Source organism: Cricetulus griseus, chromosome 6, assembly GCF_003668045.3.
Source record: "Cricetulus griseus strain 17A/GY chromosome 6, alternate assembly CriGri-PICRH-1.0, whole genome shotgun sequence".
Lineage (NCBI taxonomy): Eukaryota > Metazoa > Chordata > Mammalia > Rodentia > Cricetidae > Cricetulus > Cricetulus griseus.
In genome coordinates, this window is record NC_048599.1 from 8928284 (window position 1) to 8953077 (window position 24794).

At 45.8% G+C, this 24794-nt stretch overlaps 1 protein-coding gene across 1 annotated transcript in view; it reads left to right on the forward strand.

Moving 5' to 3' along the window:
• Window positions 1-24794, forward strand: part of LOC100756615 (breast carcinoma-amplified sequence 1 homolog) — a 72059-nt gene that overhangs the window by 15875 nt on the left and 31390 nt on the right. The window contains exons 4-7 of the mRNA XM_035446580.1: window positions 16559-16714; window positions 17513-17557; window positions 20160-20294; window positions 24293-24493. Coding sequence (XP_035302471.1) covers window positions 16559-16714; window positions 17513-17557; window positions 20160-20294; window positions 24293-24493 — 537 coding nt within the window. The remainder of the gene's footprint in view (window positions 1-16558; window positions 16715-17512; window positions 17558-20159; window positions 20295-24292; window positions 24494-24794) is intronic.

Sequence of the window (24794 nt, forward strand, 5' to 3'; positions counted from 1 at the left end):
TGCAGACAACATTTCTGGACATCTGAGATTGGAAAAAGTCGGGAAGACTGAAGCGTTGAAGGCTCCTGCTGTCGGTGTTTTCACTACACCCATACTCAGGGTTGGACTCAGGGTTGTTGTCAGATGTCTTAGCAGTTGTCTACTCCCAAACTGAGCTAGTTTGACGAACAGTCAAATGAGCAGCATGTGGGGAGGGGGCTGGACTCACAGATGTCAGCCTTGCAGCAGAAAGTGTCTTATATGCGCAAGCCAAGAGCCCTAAGCTGCTTCTCTGAGGGCTAGGAACTGGTCACCAGTACTCATGACAATTGGGGCAAGTGCTGACACATGTCACCTGGGTGGAGAGACTCTGACTGGGTTTGCATCATTGCCCCTGGGCTCCTAGAGCCCTGGGGTGGGGGGGAGCGGTGACTTTTAAACAGTCATAGGTTTTTAAGGTGTAGGGGCCCAAGGTCAGTCTATCGCCTGAATTATTTACAAGGAGAGAATGAAGAGCTGTACTCTGCCCATCTTTGCTCGGTTGCCTAGTGACTCAGCCAAATCCTCCTTGATTAGACAAATCAAACCAGCATCCGCCAGCCAGTTCTTGAAGTGTTTAGTCACAAAACCCTGGGCATACTCAGTCCATGCTAACTCTCAAAGAACCCGCTGGTAAACAGTTTTGAAGTGGTACTTTTCCAAGTCGGCCTCCTCTATTGGGCTGAGATAAGGCACACCCTCCTAGACCGCAGCTGGATTTAACTGCGGTGGGTTCCCAGGTGGGACTGGCTTCCAGATGCTATCTGTGGCTGCAAGACAGCAAGAATGGGTGCAGTCCAGCCCGGAGCGGTGTTTGGAGTTGAAATGTCTTTCCGAGTAACCCCGCCCCCAATTATAAGCATGTTTCTTTCCTGGAGAAAAGACCTCTCTCACATTTGCCAAGGAAATGTTTGTGTGCTTAATTGTGTTGCAATTCAAACTTCCATTCTTTTGGTTGGCAATTTCACTGACATTTGAAATATTGAGTGTCCGTCGTGGGCTCTGCACATGTAAAACATCTTTTTACGGAGTATGAGATAGCCATTTCTCCTTCGGCCTGTAAGCACATGGATACCGGAATGTGTGTATGTGCAAGGTTTCTTAAAAAAAAAAAAAAAAAAAAAAAAACAGCAAAAGGTCTAGGGTTCTGATTTGTTCAGTTTTCTCATCTGGCCCCTGTGGCCTACTTTTGTGTTTAGGGGAAAACCAATTGTTTCTTAAGTATAGTGAGAAAATATAGCCCTTGGAAAATAACGTGAATAAAACGTCCCAATCAATAGCATTTTGGGAGCTAGTAGCGCCACAATGCAAAGTTGAACATTGGAGGTATCGATTCAGAATTCTTAGAGTAAATTATGCATTGGGTTCTGCCATGTCAGCTATCTGCCCGGCTCCCATCCCCCACAGCTCTGTCCCCCACCCCCATCCCACCCCACCCGCCCCCCTGCCGTCACTGCTCACTGGGTTTGGAATTGCAGCCACAGACCCACGAAATAGGACAGAGATCACTGACCCCCAGCTCATCTTGGGGAGGGGAGATAAACACACAAATCTGTGTTTTCAGAATGACAATCTTATTTGTGCGCCTTATAAAACTACATTCAGACCATAACATAATTAAAACAAGGCAAGAATTCATGGACAAATGGAGCATTTAGCACAGAGGCCAAAGAAAAGATAAATTATAGACCTGCAAGTCTGACTGAGCTGTGATTCACACAGACCAACTGGTTGGCAGGACTGCAGCTTTCCCCCCCTCTCCCTCCCCAACTGAACCGGGGTTCTAAGATAAACATTTAATAGATTTCATCGCACGTGCACAAAATGACCCTATAATGGGAATTTGGCCTTACTGTTTCTAAAAGAAAACACTGGGTTTCTGTTTCCCCCATGGTCCTTCCAGGGGTGACTTTGTGGTGGGGGTGGCGGGTGGGTACAGGATGAGTGATGGCTGCCAGGGAGGGTTCCTTCAGATTTAGAAACTTCTTTTTGCTTATAAATGTCTTCAAGTTCTGCACGGGTTGTTTAAACACAAGCCTTGTACAAGAGAATGTTGGTCGGCTTTCCTGGTGCTAGCATCTCACCTAATGAGTTTCTTTGTGCCCCTCTAAGCTTTTCATTACATTTATTTATTTATTCTGTGTGTGCACATATCAGAGGACAGCCTGTAGGAATAGATATTCTCTTTCCATCGTTGGTCCCCGAGTTCAGTCCCTCGTCATCAGGTTTGGCCGTAGCACCTTTACTTCCTCGTAGATTTTCTTAAGGGATGCCAAGACTGAAGTCTTGGGTCACTCAGGCCACACATCTGAAGAGCAAGCTTGCTGCTTTCGCTTCCTGCTCTCCTTTCTCCCAGCACTGGACTCAGAAACGCTCACCTAGTGAAAACACTGACTCTAAAAGGAGAAAATAAACCGGATGGATGTGATGCCTGTAATCCCAGCGCTTAAGAGGCAGAGGCATGAGAACCGGACATTCAAGGTCATCCTTTGCTGCATAGTGAGCAGAGGCCAGACTCGACTGCACAAGATCCTGTCTCAAAAAAACATAACAAACAAACAGACAACTAACGAAACAGCAAATGGATGAGCAAACAATTCCAGAATGTCAAAACTGTGGCTACATTGGGATGGGAAATAGAGAGGAGAGTGTGGCTAAAATGAAAGGGAGGACAGTTCAAAAGCATTGTCTAAAAAGACAAAGAAAAGTGTGTGTGTGTTTTCTTTTTCCTTCCCTCCTTTCTGTTTCCCTCTCTCTCTCCCTCCCTCCCTCCCTCCCTTTCTTCCTTCCGTGTGTCTGTCTGTCTTTCTTTCTACAACACCACGCAGTACTTAGAAAGTCTACTGCCCTATTTCATCAGCACTAAAAGCACTTCTCACTGTTGGGAAAGTGTGTTACGCACACGCCATATCCATTCTGAACAGTGGGTTGTGAGTTTGTGGTAGTTTGAGGCAGATGATAATGCTAGGGTTTTCCCTGATAATAACTTCGAGTGCCATTATCAGTCTAGAGGAACGCAATGTGACAGAGGGGCCTCCTGCAAGCCCTCATTGCCCTCTCCCCGTCAGCACGTGGTCCACACCTTGCCAGCAACAAAACTCATATTCCATTTCAAGCCCCAAGTAAGAGTGAGCTCACACTTGTGTCCCTAGGTGCAACCCCAAAGTAATTACTAATGCCCCAAACCAAAAGCCCGATCCTGGGGTTGTAGCTCAGCTGGTAAAGTGTTTACTTAGTGTGCCAGACACCCTGGGTTCCAGTCCCAGCATTGCATGAACTAGGCTTGGTGACACAAGCCTGGAACCCTAGCATCAAGAAGGTGGAAGGCAGGGGGATCAGAAACCCAGGGTTATTCTCAGGTATGCAGTGAGTTTGAGTCCAGCCTGGACTACATGAGCCCTTGTCTCAAAACAAAAACACAAGCCAGAAGAACAGTCCATTGAGCTAAAAATCTATTCACCTGTCTGAGCTGATGGGAATCAAGCAGACAAATTAGCCTTCGGGTCAAAGAGAAGAGACACAGAGACAAACGAAGGAAGGAAGGAGACGCTTGCCTACAGGAAGCAAGGGGGAACCAATAGTCCCCTCTCATATTCTCCCCACCCCCACCTCCAGTCACAACCAACCAGTATGGTTAACAGAAGAATTACTTCTCCCAGTGAGCCCATGGCTTTGGGTGATGTGAAGCCAGTGTCTGGAGCCCTTGATCAACTTCTCTGGGCAGACACAGACTAGCTCTACACACACTAAGGTTTTTCTGCAGAAGAGAAAAGACAGGCAGTTGTTTTCAGTGTGGAGCCTATACAATGCTTCAGTTACTTGGCTCAATTAAAAAAAGCAAATAAAATTGACAGAGTTGCCTCTTTTTTCCCCAAAAGAGGAAGTGGCAAAGTAAGAATTCTTAGACTTCTCTCAGAAAACACAACAAAGGACAGTGGAAACACACACATACACACACACACACACACACACACACACACACACACACACACACACACACATATATTACATGTATGGATACTTTGCCTGCTCCAATGTTGTGTACCACATGCATGCAGTGTCTGCAGAGGCCAGAAGGGGGCGTCAGGCTGGAGCTAGAATTACTGATGAGACACTGTGAGCAACTGTGGGGTTGCTATACCCTCCCTAAGAGCAGCAAGTGCTCCTAACTGCTGAGCCATCTCTCCAGCCCTTAGAGTCTTATATTTTCAGGTTTATTCTATTCCCATTGGAAGTATAGTCATTTCCCAGTTAACTACATGGGTCTGTATGTAGCATGTTTCAACCTTGTATGGTGAGGACATGTATTTAAAATATTTTTCCAAGCACAGTCACCTTTCAAATGGCCCACTTTATAGTTAAATATTTATTGAGGCATTTAGCAGCATTTTATCCACAGGGTTATTTATATGGTTTTTTTTATTTATTGCCGTGCTGGGGATGGAACACGGAGTATTATGCATGCTAGACAAACACTTTACCAGCTGAGCATTCAATCCTAGCCTAAAGATTTTTTTAAAAAATTCCAGGGTCCTTTGCAGGAGAGAAGTTCAGAGTCAGGAAAGACCCACAACATATTAACTCTCCACCAACCTGTTCCTGCGCCAGCTCTTCCACAGGGAAAAGGAGAGCAAAAAATATTGAAATTACTAATAGTGATTTTTTTCCATAACGGCTTGATGAATGTAGTTTTCCAATTTGTCTATTTCTCTATGTTTTCTATTTAGGTTGTTTGTTCTTAATTTGGGGAGGGCAGTTGGTTGAGACAGGGTTTTGTAATACAGCCTAAATTAGCCCCAAACTCGAGGCAATCCCCCTGCATCAGTCTCTCGGAGTACTGGAGTTACAGACATGAGTTGCCAAGCCTGGTTTTTCTGTTTCACAAAATGAATCACATAGTGAATCCCCCAAGAAAAACAAACGGAAACCCCCACATCCAAAATTTCCCCAGTTCTTCCAGTAGGTGGCGCTACGGGACAGGACCATCCCAAGTCACTTTGGACATCTGGATCCATCCCTCCCTGATCACAGTGACGCCCAGAGATGATTTTTCTCTCTCCTCAGTTCCCAGAGGCGATCCAGACCTTGCGTGGCAGTTCCTTGCTCTGAAACAACGCTGGCTTTTCAGACAAACCAGTCTCCAGCGCTGTCAGACAGTGGCAGCGTTTGGAGCCCTTTCCAGATGGACATTTCCTAGGTTGCTTTGATGGCATTCTTTCAAGTCTCTCCCTGAGCTAAGAAATAAGAATGGATTTTTTTATCAGCCAGTGTGAATTTGAGTAAGACTCGTGAGAAAAATAAAAGCGACATTTCCCTACACTAATAATACATCTTTGGTTTTTCCTCAGTAACTATGAGCTTTGTGGTAACAAACAAACAAACAAATAAAACCATATATTCTGTTTGGAAGAATCGCAATCCGCTAATGAAGCCACACAAAATGCTTTTAGTATCTTCTTCCCGGTTGCTAATTTGCTTGCCTTTTAGACAAATCAGCGTCTAATTGTATCCCTGAGAATGATCCAAACGTCTTTTTTCTTCCTTGATCGAATGGCTCCATGTAGGGGCCTCTGCTCTGGGAAGAAGAACAGTGAGTAAGAGACACTGGCTGCCTGGCAGATGACCCCCTCTGTGCTGTGGTGGGTCCCAGGGGAGAGGAAAGCCAGGTCCCTTGCTTTCCTTTGATCCCAGGCAGCACCTGCTCCAGTTTCTAAGGGATGGAAATGGAGGACAGGAGCCCAGGCCCCTTCTGTATTCCCTCCCTCTTCCTTCAGAGCTCCTGTGCTTTCAGCCCTGGTTCTTGGTGTACAGATTCCAAACGAAGACAACTCTAGCCCAGCTTTAGGCTGCCATGGTCCTGTTGCCAAGACCCTGCTGTGTAGGAGGGGGACCAGAGGACTTCTCAGAGGGTGGAAGGATGGCAATCAGATCCCTGCCTTGTCACTGAAACCCTAACTGACAGTTAAAACCAACCAACACAGTAATGCGCTCTCCTGGCTCAAAACAAGAAATTACAATCAAACCTTTGTCTACCGCATCACTGACTAAATAGCATTTGTGTTCTAATGTATCTTCCTATCATTTCTTTGGACAGAAGTAAAATCTGAAATTCCTATTTCTTCCCTCTTCCAGAAATGGTAATATAATATACCCACTATCTGATGCATGCTTTTTAACCAGCTATCATTTCACTTGTGTGCACATAGAGAGCTTCCCCATTCACCATGGCTAAGAAGTAGTCTGCTGAAAGACAGACATGCCAGGGTGTATGCAGCCATATGCTATTCAAGATCTTTGCCTGTCTCCCCAACTTTTTTTGGCAACCTTCCCACAGGTTGCCAAACACACACCTTGCCCCCTCCTGTCATTTAACCCTCGTGATGTTAGGTTTAGAATAAACTCTTAGAAATGGAATTGCTAGGCAATTTTTTTTTACTTGGTAAGTAATTACCGAAAGTTACCAAGTATTTACTGAAAATGTCCCAAACTTGCCCTCTCTCCAGACTGAATTAATGTATATATTTTAATCAGCAATGCCTGGATACCTGATAGCACAGCCTCCCTGATAAAGGTTTTCACAAACATCTGGATCCTCTCCACTCTTTCTTTTAATGACATCTAGGTTTCATGTCATAGACACAAAAACCTTTAGGTCTGTGATTGCACTGATTCCTTCGTGCTTTCTTCCAGTGTCTTTCCCCATTGGATTACTCCCCTGAGCTGGGGAGGGGCTACGACACCGAGTTAATGCCACCTCTGACCCCCGGTTGACTGTCGTTTGTCCCACACTGTTCATCCAGATGTCCTCCTTCCCCTTCATGGGTTTGCGGTGTCGTTCGTGGTTTAGCCTGGAGTCCCACACATCTTTAGGTAAAACGAATGCGTGGCTCCTGGAAACGAGGGAAGCCATCCAGCAGTGAAGATAGGATGATAGGATGCGGGGACTTAAGATCACATGCATTGCTGAGAAGGTGTTTGAGCAAACCGGAGTGGGGCGATGAGCGGGCTAAGGCAGTGTGGTCCTGCAAGCCTTTCGCTGTGGCATCACATGGGACAGGGTTCAATCCCAACTCTGCTCTTTGGCAGACAAGAGACAAGCACTTATTCTTTCCATACATCTACTTCTTCATCTGCAAAATTGCAATTGTAACTAGCGCATCCTTCCTCAGTCCTCATGAGAACCAGTGTGGCATCGGGCCGGGCGAGGGTGTTTGGTTACTGCTAGGATGAGAGTGGGCATTGTTCCTCCTCTTCACACATTCCTCAGTAAAATCGGTGGCTACACAATACCCATCATATGGCTGTGATCTAACGTCACATGTTAGCACCATGCGCTGAAACACTGGGTTTTCCTGGACTGTCAGGAAGCGGGAGAGGGTCTTTGTCACTCCTCCCCCAGCACTATCTCATGAGGCTTCTTTCTCTCCTGACCCTTGAAGCAGTTTCACAGGCAGTGGGAGGGTTAGACGGAGAACTCCTCTAACCCCGTACTACCCCACAGAGGCCTCTTACAAATGTCATAGCCGGGTGTCGTCATTGATGTGGACACAGAGAATATGCCAATCTCCAAAGATCCACAGCCATCCCACCTCCTCCCCAACTCCCAAGACAGTGTCTCATTGCATAGCTCAGGCTAGACCGCAACTACTATGTAGCTCAGGCTAGACTGCTGTGTAGCTCAGGCTGACCCCATAAACCTCCTGGCTCAGCCTGTGATGGGTTGGGATTTCTGGCCTGTGCCTCAGGTCCCCTCCATGCCTCACTCTTAGCAACCGCTAACCAGTGTGTCCTCCATTCCAGTTATTTCCCATTTCAAGGCTGTTATAAAAGCAGGGTCAGATGCTAGGGCTACAGATTGATCCAGACTGTTGCCTGTGTTGGTAGGTACTGCATTTCCTTCCCGTGTCATTGCCGAGCAATACTCCATGCTGTGGATTTACCAGTTGGTTTAGCTATTTTAAAAAACCATTTAATCATTTAAAGTCCTCCAGTTTGGAGCAGTTATTAACAAAGATATGATGGACATTAATGTATGGGGGCTTGTGGATATAGGATTTGTTTCTCTAGGAGAATTGATCAGGCGTACACCTAGCACCACCCTCAGTCTTGGTCAGAGAAGTTTGATTCAGCAAAAGCCAGCAGTTAACTCAGAGACTCACGACTGAGCAAAATGCTAACATTTATATCACCGCCACCCCAAGCACAGAGAATGCTGGGGAAGAGGGACAGAGACTATGTCAGAGCAGGAGGATGGGAGGACGTGACACGGCTGTCACCCTCACAAACCCACAGAAGCTGGGATTCCTCGCAGCACACCTTCAAGACATCAAACCAAGGCCGTCAGTGAATGTCCCAGCAGGCAGCTGGACTAAGTGAATTACAAAATAAAAGAGAGAGCACGAAGATGGAAGGGGTCTTGTATTGCAGGGGCTGGGGGGTGAATGGGAGCCTTGGGCTGGATATATTCAGAATACCTTGGATGCATGAAATTGTCAAAGAATAAATAAAAGAAATTATTTTAAAATTACATTTATTTATGTGTGTGTGTGTGTGTGTGTGTGTGTGTGCTCACACACATGTATGTGGAGGTCAGAGGACAACTTGTGGGAGTCATTTCTCTCCTCCTTTCATGTGGGTCCCAGAGATCAAACTTAAGTCACTGGGCTTAGCAACAAGTGCTTTTTTTTTTTTTTTAACCTGCTGAAGCATCTATGCTTGATTGACTTATATTTTTATTCTATGTATTTTATCCTAAGATTATTTTGCCTCAGAGGCCAGAAGAGGGCATTAGATTCCCTGGACCTGGAGTTAAAGATAGTTGTGACCCATCATGTGGGTGCTGGGAACCAAATCCAGGTCCTCTGGAAGAGCAGCCAGCGCTCTTAACCATGTTGAGTTCTGATGGGGAATGTACTGTGTATGATTATCTTATTGATTGTTGAATAAAATACTGTTTGGCCAATGAGATAGGAAGTTAGACAGGACTAGGAGTCAAAGAGGATTCTGGGAAATGTAGTAGAGAAGTGCTGATCCAGGCAGGAAGTGACATAGCAAGGAGACTCATATTTAAGCAAAGGAGAAATAGGAAGGACCTCTTTTCCCCTCCGTTCCTGCTCCAGCGGCACGATGTGATCCACCAGCAAGGAGGGACGCCAATAAGGCGTCCGATAAGTCTTATAAAATATATAGGTTTATGATAATTAAGACTGAGCTAACAGATGAGAATCCTAGTCATTGGCCAAGCAGCATTTGTACCTAATACAAGTTTCTGTGTATTCATTTGGGCCTAACTCAGGCAGGCGGCTGGCATAAAGCTCACACGTGGCGGTAGGGCTCAGGCGGCTTTTGGCAGAAAGATTTATCATAACAGAGTTCCTTATATATTCTAGGTATTTCATAGGACAAAATTGTGATAGTGTCTGTGGTGGTTTGAATAAGAATGCTCCCCATAGATGCATGTATTTGAAATCTTGATCACCAAAGAGTGGAACTGTTTGAAAGGATTATAAGGATTAGGAGGTGTGGCCTTGTTGGAGTGGGTGTGGCCTTGCTGGCGGAAGTATGTCTCTGGGGTGGGTATTGTGGAATATTACTTTAACTATGTAAAGATGTGTTACATTTGTGTCTGCTGCATTTGTTTAACTATGTAAAGATGTTTTACCTTGCCTGCCTAAGGCACCCTGACTGATCTAATAAAGCTGAATGGCCAGTAGTTAGACAGTAGAGGGATAGGCAGGTTTGGTAGGCAGAGAGAATAAGTAAGAGGAGGGATCTAGGCTCAAGAAGAGAGAGGAGAGAGAGAACCAGGGGGGGAAGAGGGAGATGCCTGGGACCAGACAAGCAGCCGCCAGACAGACACAGAGGAAGCTGTGAAAGTAGTACACACAGACAGGAAGGAAGGAAGGGAGGGAGGAAAAGGGAGGGAGGGAGGGAGGGAGGGAGGGAGGGAGGGAGGGAGGGAGGGAGGGAGGGAACCCTGAGGCAAAATGTAGATGAAGAGAAACAGGTTCATTTAAGTTATAAGAGCTCGTGGGACAAGCATAAGATAAGGCTGAGCATTCATAACTAACAATAAGTCTCAATGTCATGATTTAGGAGCTGGTTGGTAGCCCAAAAGAAAAGTCCTGCTACAGGTGGGCTTTGAGGTTTCAAAAGCCCAAGCCAGGCCCAGTCAGTCTCTCTTTCTGCTGCCTATGGATCTGCATATAGAATCCTCGGCTACTTCTCCAGAACCATATATGCCACGCTCCCACCATGATGATAACTGACCAGCCTCTGACACTGTAAGCCAGCCCCAGTTAAATGCTTTCTTTATAAGAGTGGACTTGGCCATGTGTCTCTGTGCAGCAATAGAACACTGGCTAAGACAGTGTTGTTAATGCAGCAAAAGTTAGAGTCACTTGGGAGATATGCCTCTGGGCATGCCTGATAGGAATTGCCTTCATTATGTTAGCTGATGTGGGAAGACCTGCCCAGTGTGGGTGACACCATTCCCTAGGCAGGTGAGTCAGGCGAGCTCCAGTGTGTATGCATCCGTTGCTCTCTTCTTCTGACGTTATATTTAATGGGATCAGCTGCTTCAGACTCCTGGTGCCTTGATGCCCTGCAGTCATCACAGCAGAGACTATGGCCAGGAACTGTCTGCTAAAAGAAGCCCTGTCTCCCTAAAGTTGCTTTAGTCAGCATATTTTATCACAGCTGCAAGAAAAGAAGCTAAGATGAGCTCTTTTAATTTTGGTGAAACCTAAGGTATAGGTTTTGATTTTGGAAACTAGCCAGCACACTCCTTAATAAAATGAATGATACTGGTCTCACTTAGATGAAATCATTCATTTGTTCATTCACCCATTCTGGGGCATCTGTGATGGGCACAAGTCTAGGTGTAAGTGACGGACACTGAAGAAAAAGAACAAAGCTTCCCATTCTAGGGGGAAAAGAGAACAAAGAAATGAATGGGTGATATTTTTAATACAACGAGGGATTCCTCAGTCTCCTTGCTCTTGCTTGATGCCTAGGCTGGAAAATTCTCCATCCTTTGTATCGCAGGATCTGCTTGGCAATTTTCCCAGAGTCTGCCTACCAGATGTCAGTTGGACCCTCCATGTGAAAATCAAAACTATCTCCAGAAACTATCATTACTACAAGTCCCTGGTGGAAGGAGGAAGGCCCAGTGTTAGAGTGAAATGTCCCAGATAAAGAAGGCAATTAGGACACAGGGTGTATGGGATTGAGTTGTAGCCTTTAAAGCAGGGCAGTAAGGAAAGGGTTCCATGAAAATGTAACCCTTGGCAAAGACTTGAAGGAAGTAAGACGGAATACCCTGGCAAGCAAGAGCTCACAAGCAACAACCTGGGGCAGGAAGCTGCCTGCTGTGTTCTGGGAACTTCAAAGAGACCGCCCAGGCTGCAATTGAGAAGCTTAAGGGGAAGATATTAAAACACAAACGGTCAGAAGAGAACTGAGAACAGAATGTATGAGGAGTATTTGGGACCACTCTTCACAACGAGACTGGAATGCCCCACAGACCAGACAGTGCTGGTTTAAATACTTGGTCACTGTGTGGCCTTAAACAGGAAGAGACCTCTTGGGCCACAGTCTCCTTGCCTGTAAAATGCTTTAAACCATTTCTGCACGATTTGAGGTAGCCCTGATAAATGGGACACTATCTACAACATAAAAAAGTCGTGCCCAAGAAATAAAAGTGATGTGGCTTAGACAAATTCTACGGGCAATGCTTGAGGATTTGAGCTATAGGAAGCTGTCGGGGGGCGGGGGGTGTTCGGAATTGAGTATACATTTAAACTATTGGCTTCTCAGCCCCTGGGTTAGTTTACATGGTGTTGAATTTTACTGCTCATGCGATGTCAGTTGAGCTGAGTTGATAGTGGTGGTCTGTAATGTCAACAGAAGTGGGAGTCTTGACATCTGTGTGACTTTGGGCCAGTGACCTCATCCCCACCCCTCCCCCATCACTGTCTGAACAACTGCAAATTGTAGATTATCAGAGAGATTAAACGGCAATGCATATTGTATATTGTAAACCCAATGTATTATATATTATAAACCCAAAAATATTTGACAGCATGCATTGTCTTGGTTTTGTTTTCTGTTCTTGTGAACAGAACAAAACAAAGCAGAACACCCTGACAATGCAACTTAAGGGAGAAAGGGTTTGTTTTGCTCACAAAGCCAGGTTACAGCTCATCACTGTAGAGAGGTCAAGTCAGCAGGAATTCAAAGTAGCTGGTCTAATTATAGCCACAGTTAAGGGAAGAAAGCAGTGAAGAAAATTAGTATTAATTAAACACACAGGCATACTGGTCCCCAGGTTGCACTCTCTCCTTTTATATAATCAAGGATTCCATGCCAGGGAATGGTGCCACTCACAATGGGCAGGCCTTCCACTAATAAGATATAACCCACACAGGCCAAGCTAATCTAGACAGCCTCTCATTTGGCGCTTTCCTTCCCATGTGATTCTAGACTATGTCCGGTTGACAATTAAAACTAACCTTGAGGAACTGGAGAAATAGTTAAGAACACTTGTTTTTCCAGAGGATGATGGTTCAATTCCCAGAACTCACATGGCAACTCACCACTGTTTGTAACTCCAGTCCCAGGGGATCTGACACCCTCTTCTGACCTCCCAGGGCATCATTCATGCAGTACACACGAATACATGCAGAAGAAACACTCATACATGTAATAGATCTTTTTTAAAAAATTTTAAAAATTAACTATATTATTTCCATAATGAATAATGATATATTATGACTAATAGTCTTGCCTAAGTTGTAATAGCTCATGAAAATCAGAAATCATTCCATTCCTCTAACTGAAACACTTTTCTGGTTTGAGACATTATTTTATCCTGGGTTTCCAGAAACTACCAAGGAGAAGAAGGCCAAAATCTGATCTAGGAGCACGGTTGTCATATTTCACCTTCCGTGACTGGAGGAAGTGATCGGGATGGGTAGCCATGCAGAGTCTCCTATGGGCTCCTGGAAGCTCGCACCCTGGGCAGTGTGAGAATCTCAAGTAGAAGCAAAAGGGCTCCTCCCTTCCCGTCCATCCCTCCATCCCTCCATCCCTCCATCCCTCCATCCCTCCCATCCCTCCCATCCCTCCATCCTTCCCATCCCTCCATCCCTCCATCCCTCCATCCCTCTATCCCTCCATCCCTCCCATCCCTCCATCCCTCCATCCCTCCATCCCTCCATCCCTCCATCCTTCCCATCCCTCCATCCCTCCATCCCTCCATCCCTCTATCCCTCCATCCCTCCATCCCTCTATCCCTCCATCCCTTCCATCCCTCCATCCCTCCATCCCTCCATCCCTCCATCCCTCCATCCCTCCATCCCTCCCATCCCTCCCATCCCTCCATCCCTCCATCCCTCCATCCCTCCATCCCTCCATCCCCATCCCTCCATCCCTCCCATCCCTCCATCCCTCCATCCCTCCATCCCTCCATCCCTCCATCCCTCCCATCCCTCCATCCCTCCATCCCCCATCCCATCCCTCCATCCCTCCATCCCTCCATCCCTTCCATCCCTCCATCCCTCCATCCCTCCCATCCCTCCCATCCCTCCATCCCTCCATCCCTCCATCCCTCTATCCCTCCATCCCTCCCATCCCTCCATCCCTCCATCCCTCCATCCCTCCATCCCTCCATCCTTCCCATCCCTCCATCCCTCCATCCCTCCATCCCTCTATCCCTCCATCCCTCCATCCCTCTATCCCTCCATCCCTTCCATCCCTCCATCCCTCCATCCCTCCATCCTTCCCATCCCTCCATCCCTCCATCCCTCCATCCCTCCATCCCTCCATCCCTCCATCCCTCCATTCCTCCCATCCCTCCATCCCTCCATCCCTCTATCCCTCCATCCCTCCCATCCCTCCATCCCTCCATCCGGAAGCTGGAAGCAGTGGGAGACTGGAAAACGAAGGAAAAGACTCTGTGTGTGTGTGTGTGTGTGTGTGTGTGTGTGTGTGTGTGTGTAAAGGATGGAGACAAAGGGAGATGATACCTAGGCCAGCAAAGTGTGGCGTCAGACTCATCCTATCCTGCTGAGGCACATGAAGCTTCTGGCTATCAGTCCCTGGTCACATCTGCTTCCCCTATACCTGTCCTGGGCAGGCACACAGAGCTGCCTGCATGATCAGAGACGGCTCAGGGGACAAAGTGCTTTCTTTCCACAGGAGCCTAACAACCGAATTCAATCCCGGATCCATGTAAAAGCTGAATTGTGTAGCATGCGTCTGTAGTACCACACCCTATGAGAAACAAGAGGGAGGCCAAGAGAATTGCTTACAAGTTCCTGGGCCAGCTAGCCTGGAGGATGCAGCCACAGTAACAAGAGAGGCCCAGTCTCAAAGGCAAGGCAGACTACGAGGACCAGTTCCTGAGGGATGTCCTCTGACCTTGACATGCACACCAAGACACAAGCCCACACTCACACCCAGACCCACAGCCCCCACACACTCAAAAGTGAAACTGTGAGATACTTACAATGTACAAAATGTAAAACCACAGACACTACAATTACCCATAACTAAGGATGCTGGGCAAATACATTGGAAAACCTGAATAAATATTATGGGAGGCACACCCAATGACAGGGCCCAGCTGCTCGGTTATAAGGAGCCACCTCTGTCTGTCCTCTTCTTATACAAGAAAAACAAGACAGACAGCCATGTCTCACTTATAAAAAATTTTCAAAAAATGTATTTATTTATATGTATGTATATGATGGTGTGTGTTTATGTATGCTACATGCATGCAGGCGCCCACAGAAGAAGGTGTTGGATCCCCTGGAACTAGAGTTACAGGCCCTGTGTGTGCTGGGAACTGAACCAAGGTCCTCTCCAGTCCCCATTTGAAGTTTTCATTCCCTCTGTTCATCTACTCAGTATTTAAATAGTACAGAGTTATTAGATGTCTTTTGTGACTCATTGCCTGTGGTGGTTTGAAAGAAAATGGTCCCCAAAGGGAGTGGCACTATTAGGAGGTGTGGTCTTGTTGGAGGAAGTGTGTCACTGTGGAGACGGATTTTGAGGTCTCATATGTGTTGAAGATACCACCCAGTGCCTCAGACTACTTCCTGTTGCCTGCACAAGATGTAGAACTCTCGGATACCTCTCCAGGACCATATCTCCCTGCATGCGACCATGTCCTACCATAATGATAATGGACACCACAGTCAGATGTTTCCCTGTTTAAGAGTTTCCATGGCCATGGTATCTCTTCACGGCAATAGAAACCCTAATCAAGACTCTTCCCTTGATACATAGGAAACAGCATGGGTCAAGATAAATAAAGCTTCTGTCTTTGTAGAGATGTTGGTCTGGTGGCCTGTAAGGACAAAGGCTGAGATGGATGAAGTTAGTGAAGACGTTGGGACATTAGAGGGTAAAAGGGCAGAGATGTGGGATGGGAACTTTAGCTGGAGTTTTAGGGATGGGCCCTTGGAAGAGGCACCACTTAAGACAGGGAGGGTAGGGGCTGGAGAGATGGCTAAGACCATAATAGCTCACACTGCTCTTGGAGCAGACCCCATTTGGGTTGCCAGCAGTCAACATCAGGCAGTTCATAACCACCTGTAACTCCAGGGCCAGGTTATCTGTCGCCCTCTTCTGGCCTCCATGGGCACCTGCACTCACACACACACACACACACACACACACACACACACACACACACCACACACGCACGCACGCACGCACGCACGCACGCACGCACTCGTGCACACACACACACACACACACACAACTAATTTTTAAAACATTCTAAAAGAAGATGTGGAGAATGAATGAGGATTACCTACAGTCACCCAGAGGGGCAGAAGAAATTAGCCCAGGAAGAATGGAGAGAGAGGAATCAGAGGTGTGAGAACTGAGAGAGAGCCACACCAAGAATGACACTGAGGAGGCAAAGTCAGAGTTTGGGCCTGACTCTAAAGCCATGAGAGGGCAGTGGAGGTTGGTAAGATGAGAAGCACAAAGCTGTGGAGTGAGAGAGGCTGTCAGGACACAGGAAACAGTGTCTCAGCTCAGGGTCATGGTAAAAATGGGACAAGGAAAGAAACCCACTCCACCAACAAACCCCCAGAGTAGTTACTGGGGAAATGACTTGTTACTGCTGTTGATGGTGACAGTTTGCTCTGAGAAATCCCACAGAGCCATGGCTAGCCCAGCACACAGATCATCAGACAGAGACCATAAAGATGAAAAGCCTTGGCTTCCCTGACAACCTCCTTGCAGACTCAGAGAAAAGGGGTTTTGTTTTGGACGTGATATGCACTGCTCAGTTTGTTACCCTCTGGCCCCAAACAATGTCCCTCCTACCAAGTGCGATGACTGCTGGCAAGAGGAGGAAGGGAAGAGAGAAGGGCTCTCATAAACTCCCCATTGTCCTGCATGGCCGTGGGCAGAAGAGCTATGGCTGGAATTAAGGGATAAGGAAGAGAGGGGTGGAATAAAAGGAAGACTGGGGGTCCATATCCAAGGAGCTGAGACTGTGAAAACTCTGTTTTGTTCCCAGGACATAGTTGACAGCGAGGAGAGAGGACAAGAAGTTGACACTCTGAGTTATTCTGTCCCTGGGGATCCAGAGGTGCTGGGGACCAAGAAGGAGGACGCCCAGGTGGTAGAAACCACAGAGAATAGTAACTCCATCATGAGCTTCTTCAAGACCCTCGTAAGTAGTGTTCTCTGTTTCTCTTCCTTAATTTCATTGTCCTGGTGTCTAAGGATACTTGAATGCTGTGATAGCAAGATTATCATCAAGGCCACGTAAATGTTCTTTCTAAGGAAACTGTTCAGTGACAAAGCTTCAGAGAAGGAGGCCATTATAACAACAATGGGGGGATCTTAACTGTGGGGTATGAGCCGGGGTGCAATGGAATCCACAAGTGACTGCTCCCAAATGCTGGGTAGTATGCAAATGTCAGTCTTGACTTCAACAGGTAAAGTGAAAAGAAAAAACAGTCAATAGGATGTGTCACAGGTATTGTGTTTCTAGTAGTGAGGAGACACCTAATGGCCTTCTGGGAGGTGATTTTTGAATGTGATCAAACTCTTGATGGATGTGTAAGATCTGATACATTTCAGAATAAAATACTGATTTCGTAAATTGCTTATTACCTAGAGGTGTTCATGTTTCTATTTGGTCAAAGTTGCTTTTCATTTCAATTTTTGGTGTGATAAACTAGACCATGCTGAAGAATTGTCTCTATGAAATAAAAGTCATGTCTCTATGAAGTACAAGTCACCCTCTAGAGCTGATTTATTTGGGGGAGAGGTGTTGGGACAGGGTTCCTCTGTATAACAGCCCTAGATGCCCTAGATCTCACTCTGTAGATCAGGCTGGCCTCAAACTCACAGAGATCAGCCTGCCTCTGCCTCCCGAGTGCTGGGATTAAAGGCGTGCGCCACCACTGCCACCACCACTCTGATAAAGCTGATTTTTAACATTTGCATTTCTTTCACTTTTCAGGTTTCACCTAACAAAACTGAACCAAAAAAGGATCCAGAAGACACGGTAGGTGCCCTGAAGTTCATATGTGTCTGGGTTTACGAACAGAATTTGGTTTTGATTTGCATATGTATCTTGAATGATGTACACATCATGAATATTACATGTTACATATGCACATTTATGAATCTACTTAGAAACCTAATAGTGCTGTTAGATTGTCCTTAGAGTGCTTCAGTTAACACTGTGGTTTGTTTGGTTGGGTTCTGCAGTGCTGGGAACTGGATCCAGGGCCTCTTGCCTGGTAGGCAAGGCTCTACCCACTTAGCTACAATCCCCTGCCCTGTTTAATGGTGTGATAATAAACATTTTAATGGGATGCTTGAAAGATTGCTAGCTCTGGCTGAAGAATGTCACAATACCCAGTTGCTAAATATGCAGTAGATACGAATTACTAATACACCGTCATTGTCTTTTTTTCATTGAGCTTTGAATGGAAAATGAGGGAATTCATTAAAAAAAAAAAAAAAGACTTCCTCTGAGGTGGAAGACTGAAGGTGCAGCCCTGGGGGTGTTAATGTGTTTTCCATTTTCATATAATTTGAAAAGGAGATCTCCACCGCAAAGCAATGTTGAACTAAAATAGTTGCCGTGGGACACCTGCCCAGTGAAAGGCTAGGTAGAGTGTGGACCCTGCTGAGCCTGGAGGTTTACAGGCTGGAAGTGTAGACCGTTCCTCTCCAAGTAAACTTGGGATGAAATGATCACCTTCTTAGGGATGCTTTTCCTTCCATGTGACAGGACTGATGGCCTGAAATGGAACACATGGTTTAAATTTCTCAGAAACTGTGATACCGTTTAAGCTGGAGAGAGATACCTGTCCCCTGGAAGTGCTTTGACAGGGATGGGGGTACAATAGCTGGCTTAGCCAGCCCCACTCATCTGCTGCTTAGGCTTTTAGGAGTTAAGCCGTAGCAGAGGTGGGGGGTGCACCCTTTATCCCATCCCAGAGAGCTTGTGTTTGAGCTGCAGGTCACTGATGTGGTAGCTGTGAGATCCTAACTTAAGATTGCCACATCTGTAAAATTGGCCCAGGGTTGAGGGAAGAGGATTCGATGGCTTGCAAACCATGGAGCTTTGTTCGAATGTAGTCAACCCTATTTCCAAAGCACATAGTGGATTGATCGGTTCCTCTAGAGTTTTCTTCTCCCATTGAAAAACAGATTCCTTAAAATTACTCATTTGCTACGAGGCAGCTAAGGTCAACTTCAATGAATGGTTGAGTCAAGATGCTTGTTTCTGTTTTTCAATTCTTGGAGCCCCATGCTCAGCACACTGGGCTGTCAACAGTAGAGGATGTGGGTGTGTTGGGTGGCTTCCCAAGTGACCCAGTTCGCTCTTTCTATTTAGCTGGTCCATGTACCAAGACCCATCTACAAAGCAGATGTGGTCCTTGCTGGGCATACCTTGTTGATAAAAATCTCATTGAACCATCCAATGGGCTGAGAAGTCGCTACTGGGAACTGGCGTTTTAGATGAGGGATTATGAGTACAGACTGTTTCTTAGGAATAGGCCTCTCTGTTCTATATTTGTCTTTGGGGCATCTTTTTCTTCTGAAGTTTGCAAAGTGCTTTTGAAAAGTCTCCATTTCTGTCACACTTGACCTTGAGTCTTTTTTAATGTATACTTTTATTTCCTTATTTTTATATATTTATTTTATGTGTATGGGTGTTTTGTCTACATGCATACAGTGTCCATGGAGATCAAAAGAGGTCATCTGATCCTCTGGAATGGGAGTTATAGCAGGTCATCAGCCACCACGTGGGTTCTGGGAACTGAACCTGGGTCCTCTGGAAGAGCAGTCAGTGCTCTTAGCAGCTGAGCCATCTCTCCAGGCCCTACATACTTCACGTAAAACTTCACAATATTTGTACCTTGAGTCAACAGTTTGTAGTGATTGTAGTAGAGTTACTTTTATTCCTGTCTCCTCCCATTTTGGCTCAATGAATTGGTTCACACCAGAAACTTCCTTTACCTGGAAAATCTGCCCATACCAAAGTCACTTGAAACACTGTGGATGATATTATTTATGCGAAGGGTCAACTTCAGATTCAAAAGAAATTGGTGTGAGGATGAAAGTCATTTGGTGGTAACATGTAGCCAAGAAAACAGAATCAGGACACGAAACATCTCTTGTCAACTGGTGGTTTATTGTTTTCCTTTCCCAGGTGACAGTGGCGTTTACATATTTAAAGCTGTTAGACAAGACTCTAGTGTTCTCCTTTTGGATTTGGTTATGTTTCATTTCATGTTTTAAGTCACATAGTCAGAGCTTAAACAGCCTGTCCCCATCTTAAGCAAACAGGGATGAGGGGAGTTGTTTTTGCCAGATTGGGAATGGGGTTCTGAGATGTGTTGATTTGGGACATTTGCTTAGGTGACCCTTTTAAAAACCAATGTGTGCCTGAAATTGACTGTGAATATACCATTTAGTGAATCATTTTTGAGAACCTTTAAAAGATAAGTATTCCCATGGTGCTTTGTGGTTGGGAGATGAGTGACACACCAGTAATTAGCTGTCACAGTGTCTGAATATCCTTTGAAACAGAAAAGAACAAGTGGGTTTGTTTAAAAGGAAATTTCTAAGCTGTGCCTGCTGTTGTCCAGAAGGCAACCAAGGCAGACAATGTCTGCGATGGACACGCTGGCCAGAAGATGGTGGAGACGCAGGCTAAGAGCAAGAAGAAACGCCTGGACAGCCCCAGGCTAGGACTGGCCTTTAGGAAGTTCTTTAGGCATAAGGTCTGTATGTCCTCTGCTAGGAGGAACAGGGCCCTGCTCCTCACCTGAAGCCTAGAGTCCAGTGCCCACCAGCTCTCAGAAGGAATCCCTAGCCTTGGGTGGCTATAGTCACCAGGGGGAATTTGAAGATGCTGAGGCTTGAACTTCAGGCATTTATGTTCCCATAGCTATAAACATTTCAGATTGGTTTCTTCCAAGTGTGGACCAGGGTTCTGAAATTCTTACCCAGTGTTTCCCAAATGACAGTCAACGGCATACACCTTTACCACTTTACTTAACTATACTATTAATCATTTGATATTTTTATACTAAAATTGACTATTCCTACTTAAACGTGCCTGTCCAAAAAAAAAAAAAAAGCCTTTGTATTCATTCATGTGTGGAGACCAGAATGATTCTTCCTAACAGAAAAATGACCATTAATGTGGCTCATGTCTGAAGAGCTTGGAATCCAGTGTCCTCCCGGCTCTTCTTAGGAAGGAATTGGCTGGTGGTGGAGACTGCTAAAGCCATTCGGAAGACGGGCCTGAACATTATTAAATGCCTCAAGAGTTAGAGAAGGAAAAGCTTGCTATTTGAGTTGTGGTATGCCACCGACTGCTTGGGAAATTCTCTTCTAACCTCAAGATAATAATATTACTTTCCTGCCACCCACCTTCCCTGTTTCCCCTGTTGACTGAGTTTATACGGAGCCCACATAGATGCCAAGCAGAAGAAAAGCAGTGAACGATGGCACAGCCAGTCTATCAAAGTGGATGGCACAGTCAATCACAGTGCATGGCAGAGCCAATCACTATGGATGACATGATCTCAGCTTTGGAGACAAACTCTTCATGCATGAAGAAAGACAGTGCACATCCAAACCCTCCAGTTCCAAGGTGGCTTGGCATAGATGAGACTTCAAAGCCTATCCCTATAGTGACCCTTCCTCCAACAAGGCCCCTCCAACAAAGCTGTATTCAGTGACAACACATACAAACCAGAGGCCAGACATTGCTTTAAAGGGTTTGGCCAATGCCCATCCTCTCAGTGAGGCAGCTGCAGGGTGTTTTGTTTTGTTTGTTTTGTTTTTAATTAGAAGCCAGCAGTGGGCTCTTCTACTTTTCACATAGCCATTGCTTTGGGTTCTTGTTCTGATGTTTGTGCCTTACTGAGACCTCCTGTATCCCACATCCAGAAATAAAATCAAGGGGTGATGTATTTATTAAGAAAATAGTCCCCAGAACTGTGGTTAGTCCTATGGGTAGGGTCACCAGGTAGAACAGAGCATGCACAGTGAAATTCAGACTTCAGATACACAAGAAATAATTTTATGTTGTCTTGAAATCCATTCTTTATATAGTAAATTATTAAGAAAAAGAAGTTATTTTAGTATAAATTTCATATAAGAGATAGATAGATAGATAGATAGATAGATAGATAGATAGATAGATAGTTTTTCGAGACAGGGTTTCTCTGTATTGCTTTGGAGCCTGTCCTGGAACTCACTCTGTAGACCAGGCTGTCCTCAGAGATCCGCCTGTCTCCACCTCCCAAGTGCTGGGATTAAAGGCGTGAGCCACCAACGCCTGGCAAATTCAGTATATTTCATGCAATATTTGGGACATACTTATGCTAGAAAAATTATTATTTGCCAATTTGAAATTCAAACTTAATGGGACATTCCTTTTTTTAAAAATTACACGTGTATGTAACGTGTGTGTGTGTGTGTGTGTGTGTGTGTGTGTGTGTGTGTGTGTACACGTGTGAATGCAGGTGCCTGGGGAGTCCAGAAAGAGGGCATTGGTCCCCTGGAGCTGGAGTTACAGGTGGTTTTGAGCTTCCTCTTATGGATGCTGGGAACCAAACTTCGATCCTTTGCAAAAGCAGGATGCTCCCCCTAACCACTGAGCCACCCTTCCTACATCGTCATTTTCGGTTGCAGTCTGGTAACCCTCTAGAGTAGCTTGCCTCTGAGTCAAACTGGAACCCTTACTGTCTCCTACAGCATCCAGAGAAAGGATACTAAATTATCTAACGGGGGTGGGGGCAGAATGCCATTGTGAGCTTTCCCTGGGAAGTAAGAAGGTGGCCTGGCAGGGAGCAGATACGCAGGCGGCCACAGCATTGCTGGGACTCTGTCCCAGGAATCCCCTGAGTGGATGGAAACTGGCCATGGCGGGATCTGGTCCTGCCGCCTCTCTTACTGTTCCTCCACCCCGTCTCAGTTTAGGGGTAGCCGGATCACTGGCCCCAGTTTCCTTATCTGAAAATGTAAACATTGGAAAGATGGCTTTTAAGACAGTGTCGTGGTGCACACCTGTAATCCCAGAGCTCTGGAGGCTGGGGAGAGGAATAACTCAGAGCTACTATCAAAGTCCTTTTAAAACAACCCAACAACCAAAAAGAATCAAGAACCAAAAGTATTTTGAAATTCTAAATATATTTTGGTCCATTTTTATTGTCAGGTAGATTTTTTTTTCTTTTGGTCAGAAATCATCGTCTGAGAATTTAAAGGGATTGTGTCATTGAGTCCAGAGAGCAAAGGAAAGAAAATGAAGATGCTTAAGATAATGACATTGGGTTGGAAGAGCCTGATATTAAAACTTGACTTGGACTTTGTGAGTCTTTATCCAGTGGCTCGGGGAAAGCAGAGACGAGGAATTAACAGGGATTCACAGAAGGAGTAAAGGATGTGTTAAAGCGAGTGGATTGGTGCACAGCTGTGTCCCCAGCACTTAGGTGAGAGGGGGTGTGGGGGGAGTGGTAGAAGCAAGATGATCAAGAGTTCAAGGTCATCCTTGGCTGCACAGGGAGCTGAGGCCAGCCTGGGCTACATGAGGCCCTTTGGGGGTGGGGAAAGAGAAGAAAAGGTAGAGAGGAAAGAAAAGAGAAAAGAAAGGATGTGAGGGGAAAGGGGGCTAAAAAACGTCAGATACCTTGGACCTGGACTTCAGCACAGCCTGTGGGGGCAGTGAGAAGGGGTGGGGTGGAGGTGCAGGGAGGCAGAGGGAGGAGGAGCCAGGACAGATGGTTGCATTTGAAGAGGTTATGTGTGGGGTGTGGAGGTTGTGTCTGAAGTGCAGGAGTGGGCTCTGTGGACCTCCATCGGCTCCTAGCCTGCTCTCTGCCTTCTCGGGGGCCTGGATCTCCAAAGCGGGATATGGAAGAAAATTTTCAGAACTCTGTGGCCTATATATTTATCTCCTTAATTTCCAATTTGGCTTGGCAAAAAAAACCAAAATTGATCGTGTTTATAAAATAAATACAAGCCGTTGTGCATATTCAGAATATTTCCATGGATGGGAGCCAGGCCAAAACTGGTTGAAGACAAAGGGCCTGGATAAAAAGCAAACAACATATTTTTCTCTGACTTCTTTTTTTTCCTTCCTTTCTTCTTTTTCACACTGATTGATTGTGTGTGTGTGTGTGTGTGTGTGTGTGTGTGTGTGTGTGTGTGTGCATGCTCGCACAAGCTCGAGCAAGCGTGTATGTATACATATGTGAGCACATACATATAGACACATGGACCACAGCACACATGTGCAGGTCAGAGAACAACTTGCAGGAGTCAGTTCTATCCTGCCACTATGTGGGTTTCAGGGATTGAACTCGTGTCATCAGACTTGGAGGCAAACCCCTTTACCCACTGAGCCAAGAGCCAGCCCAGAGAACTCCATCTTCTAATAACTTAACCCCTCTCCCCAAAGCCTGCCCCTACAAACTTACATATGTAAGCATCATCACTAACAAGTCTCCCCCTTTTTTTCTTTCTCAAAAGGAAAATATCTGGAAAAATATATATATATATGTATATATATATATATATATATATATATATGTTAACACAAAATTACAGTCACAGTGGAAATTTGCATAAAGCAAAATTTAGAAAGAAAAAAAGTTAACCTCATGCATGTCCCTAGCCTGTGCTTATTTTAACAGAGAATCTTTTACTCATGAAACCGTGAAATTATTTTGAATTTTTCACTTTTCTTTTTACAAACAAAACTTTATAGGATGCTGAAAATTCACCCGCTACTTCAGCCAGTCTCAAGTCCGATCAAGCGCAGGAGACCCAAGGGGCCACCAAGAGCTCAAAAGGCTGCAGCCCCCCAAGCCATGTACCACCTGCAACAGCCAGTGACACCGCAAAAGAAGGAAGCAAGGATAAGCAGGGGCCCACCGCCTTGCCTCTGGGAAAGCTGTTTTGGAAGAAGGTAAGTCTGGCCGTGAGGCGTCTGCAGGGTCCTTGGGGCTGAGGTGACTCAGGAATCATCTCCAGTGGGCAGGAGGACGTTGACTCTCAGGAGTTATTGTCCTCTTCCTCCATGATCCAACTTGCCATTGAGTTGAGGACCCCTAATGTACACCTGGGCGGAAGGAAATGCCAGTCATACTAAACACGGGTGCTTTGTGGGGGAGAAAGGGTTGTGAACAAGTGACGACAGTTTTCATTTTTTGAATGACTAGAGATAGTGACAGAGGGCTGTGGTGTGTCGTGACTATATTGTCCCTCTG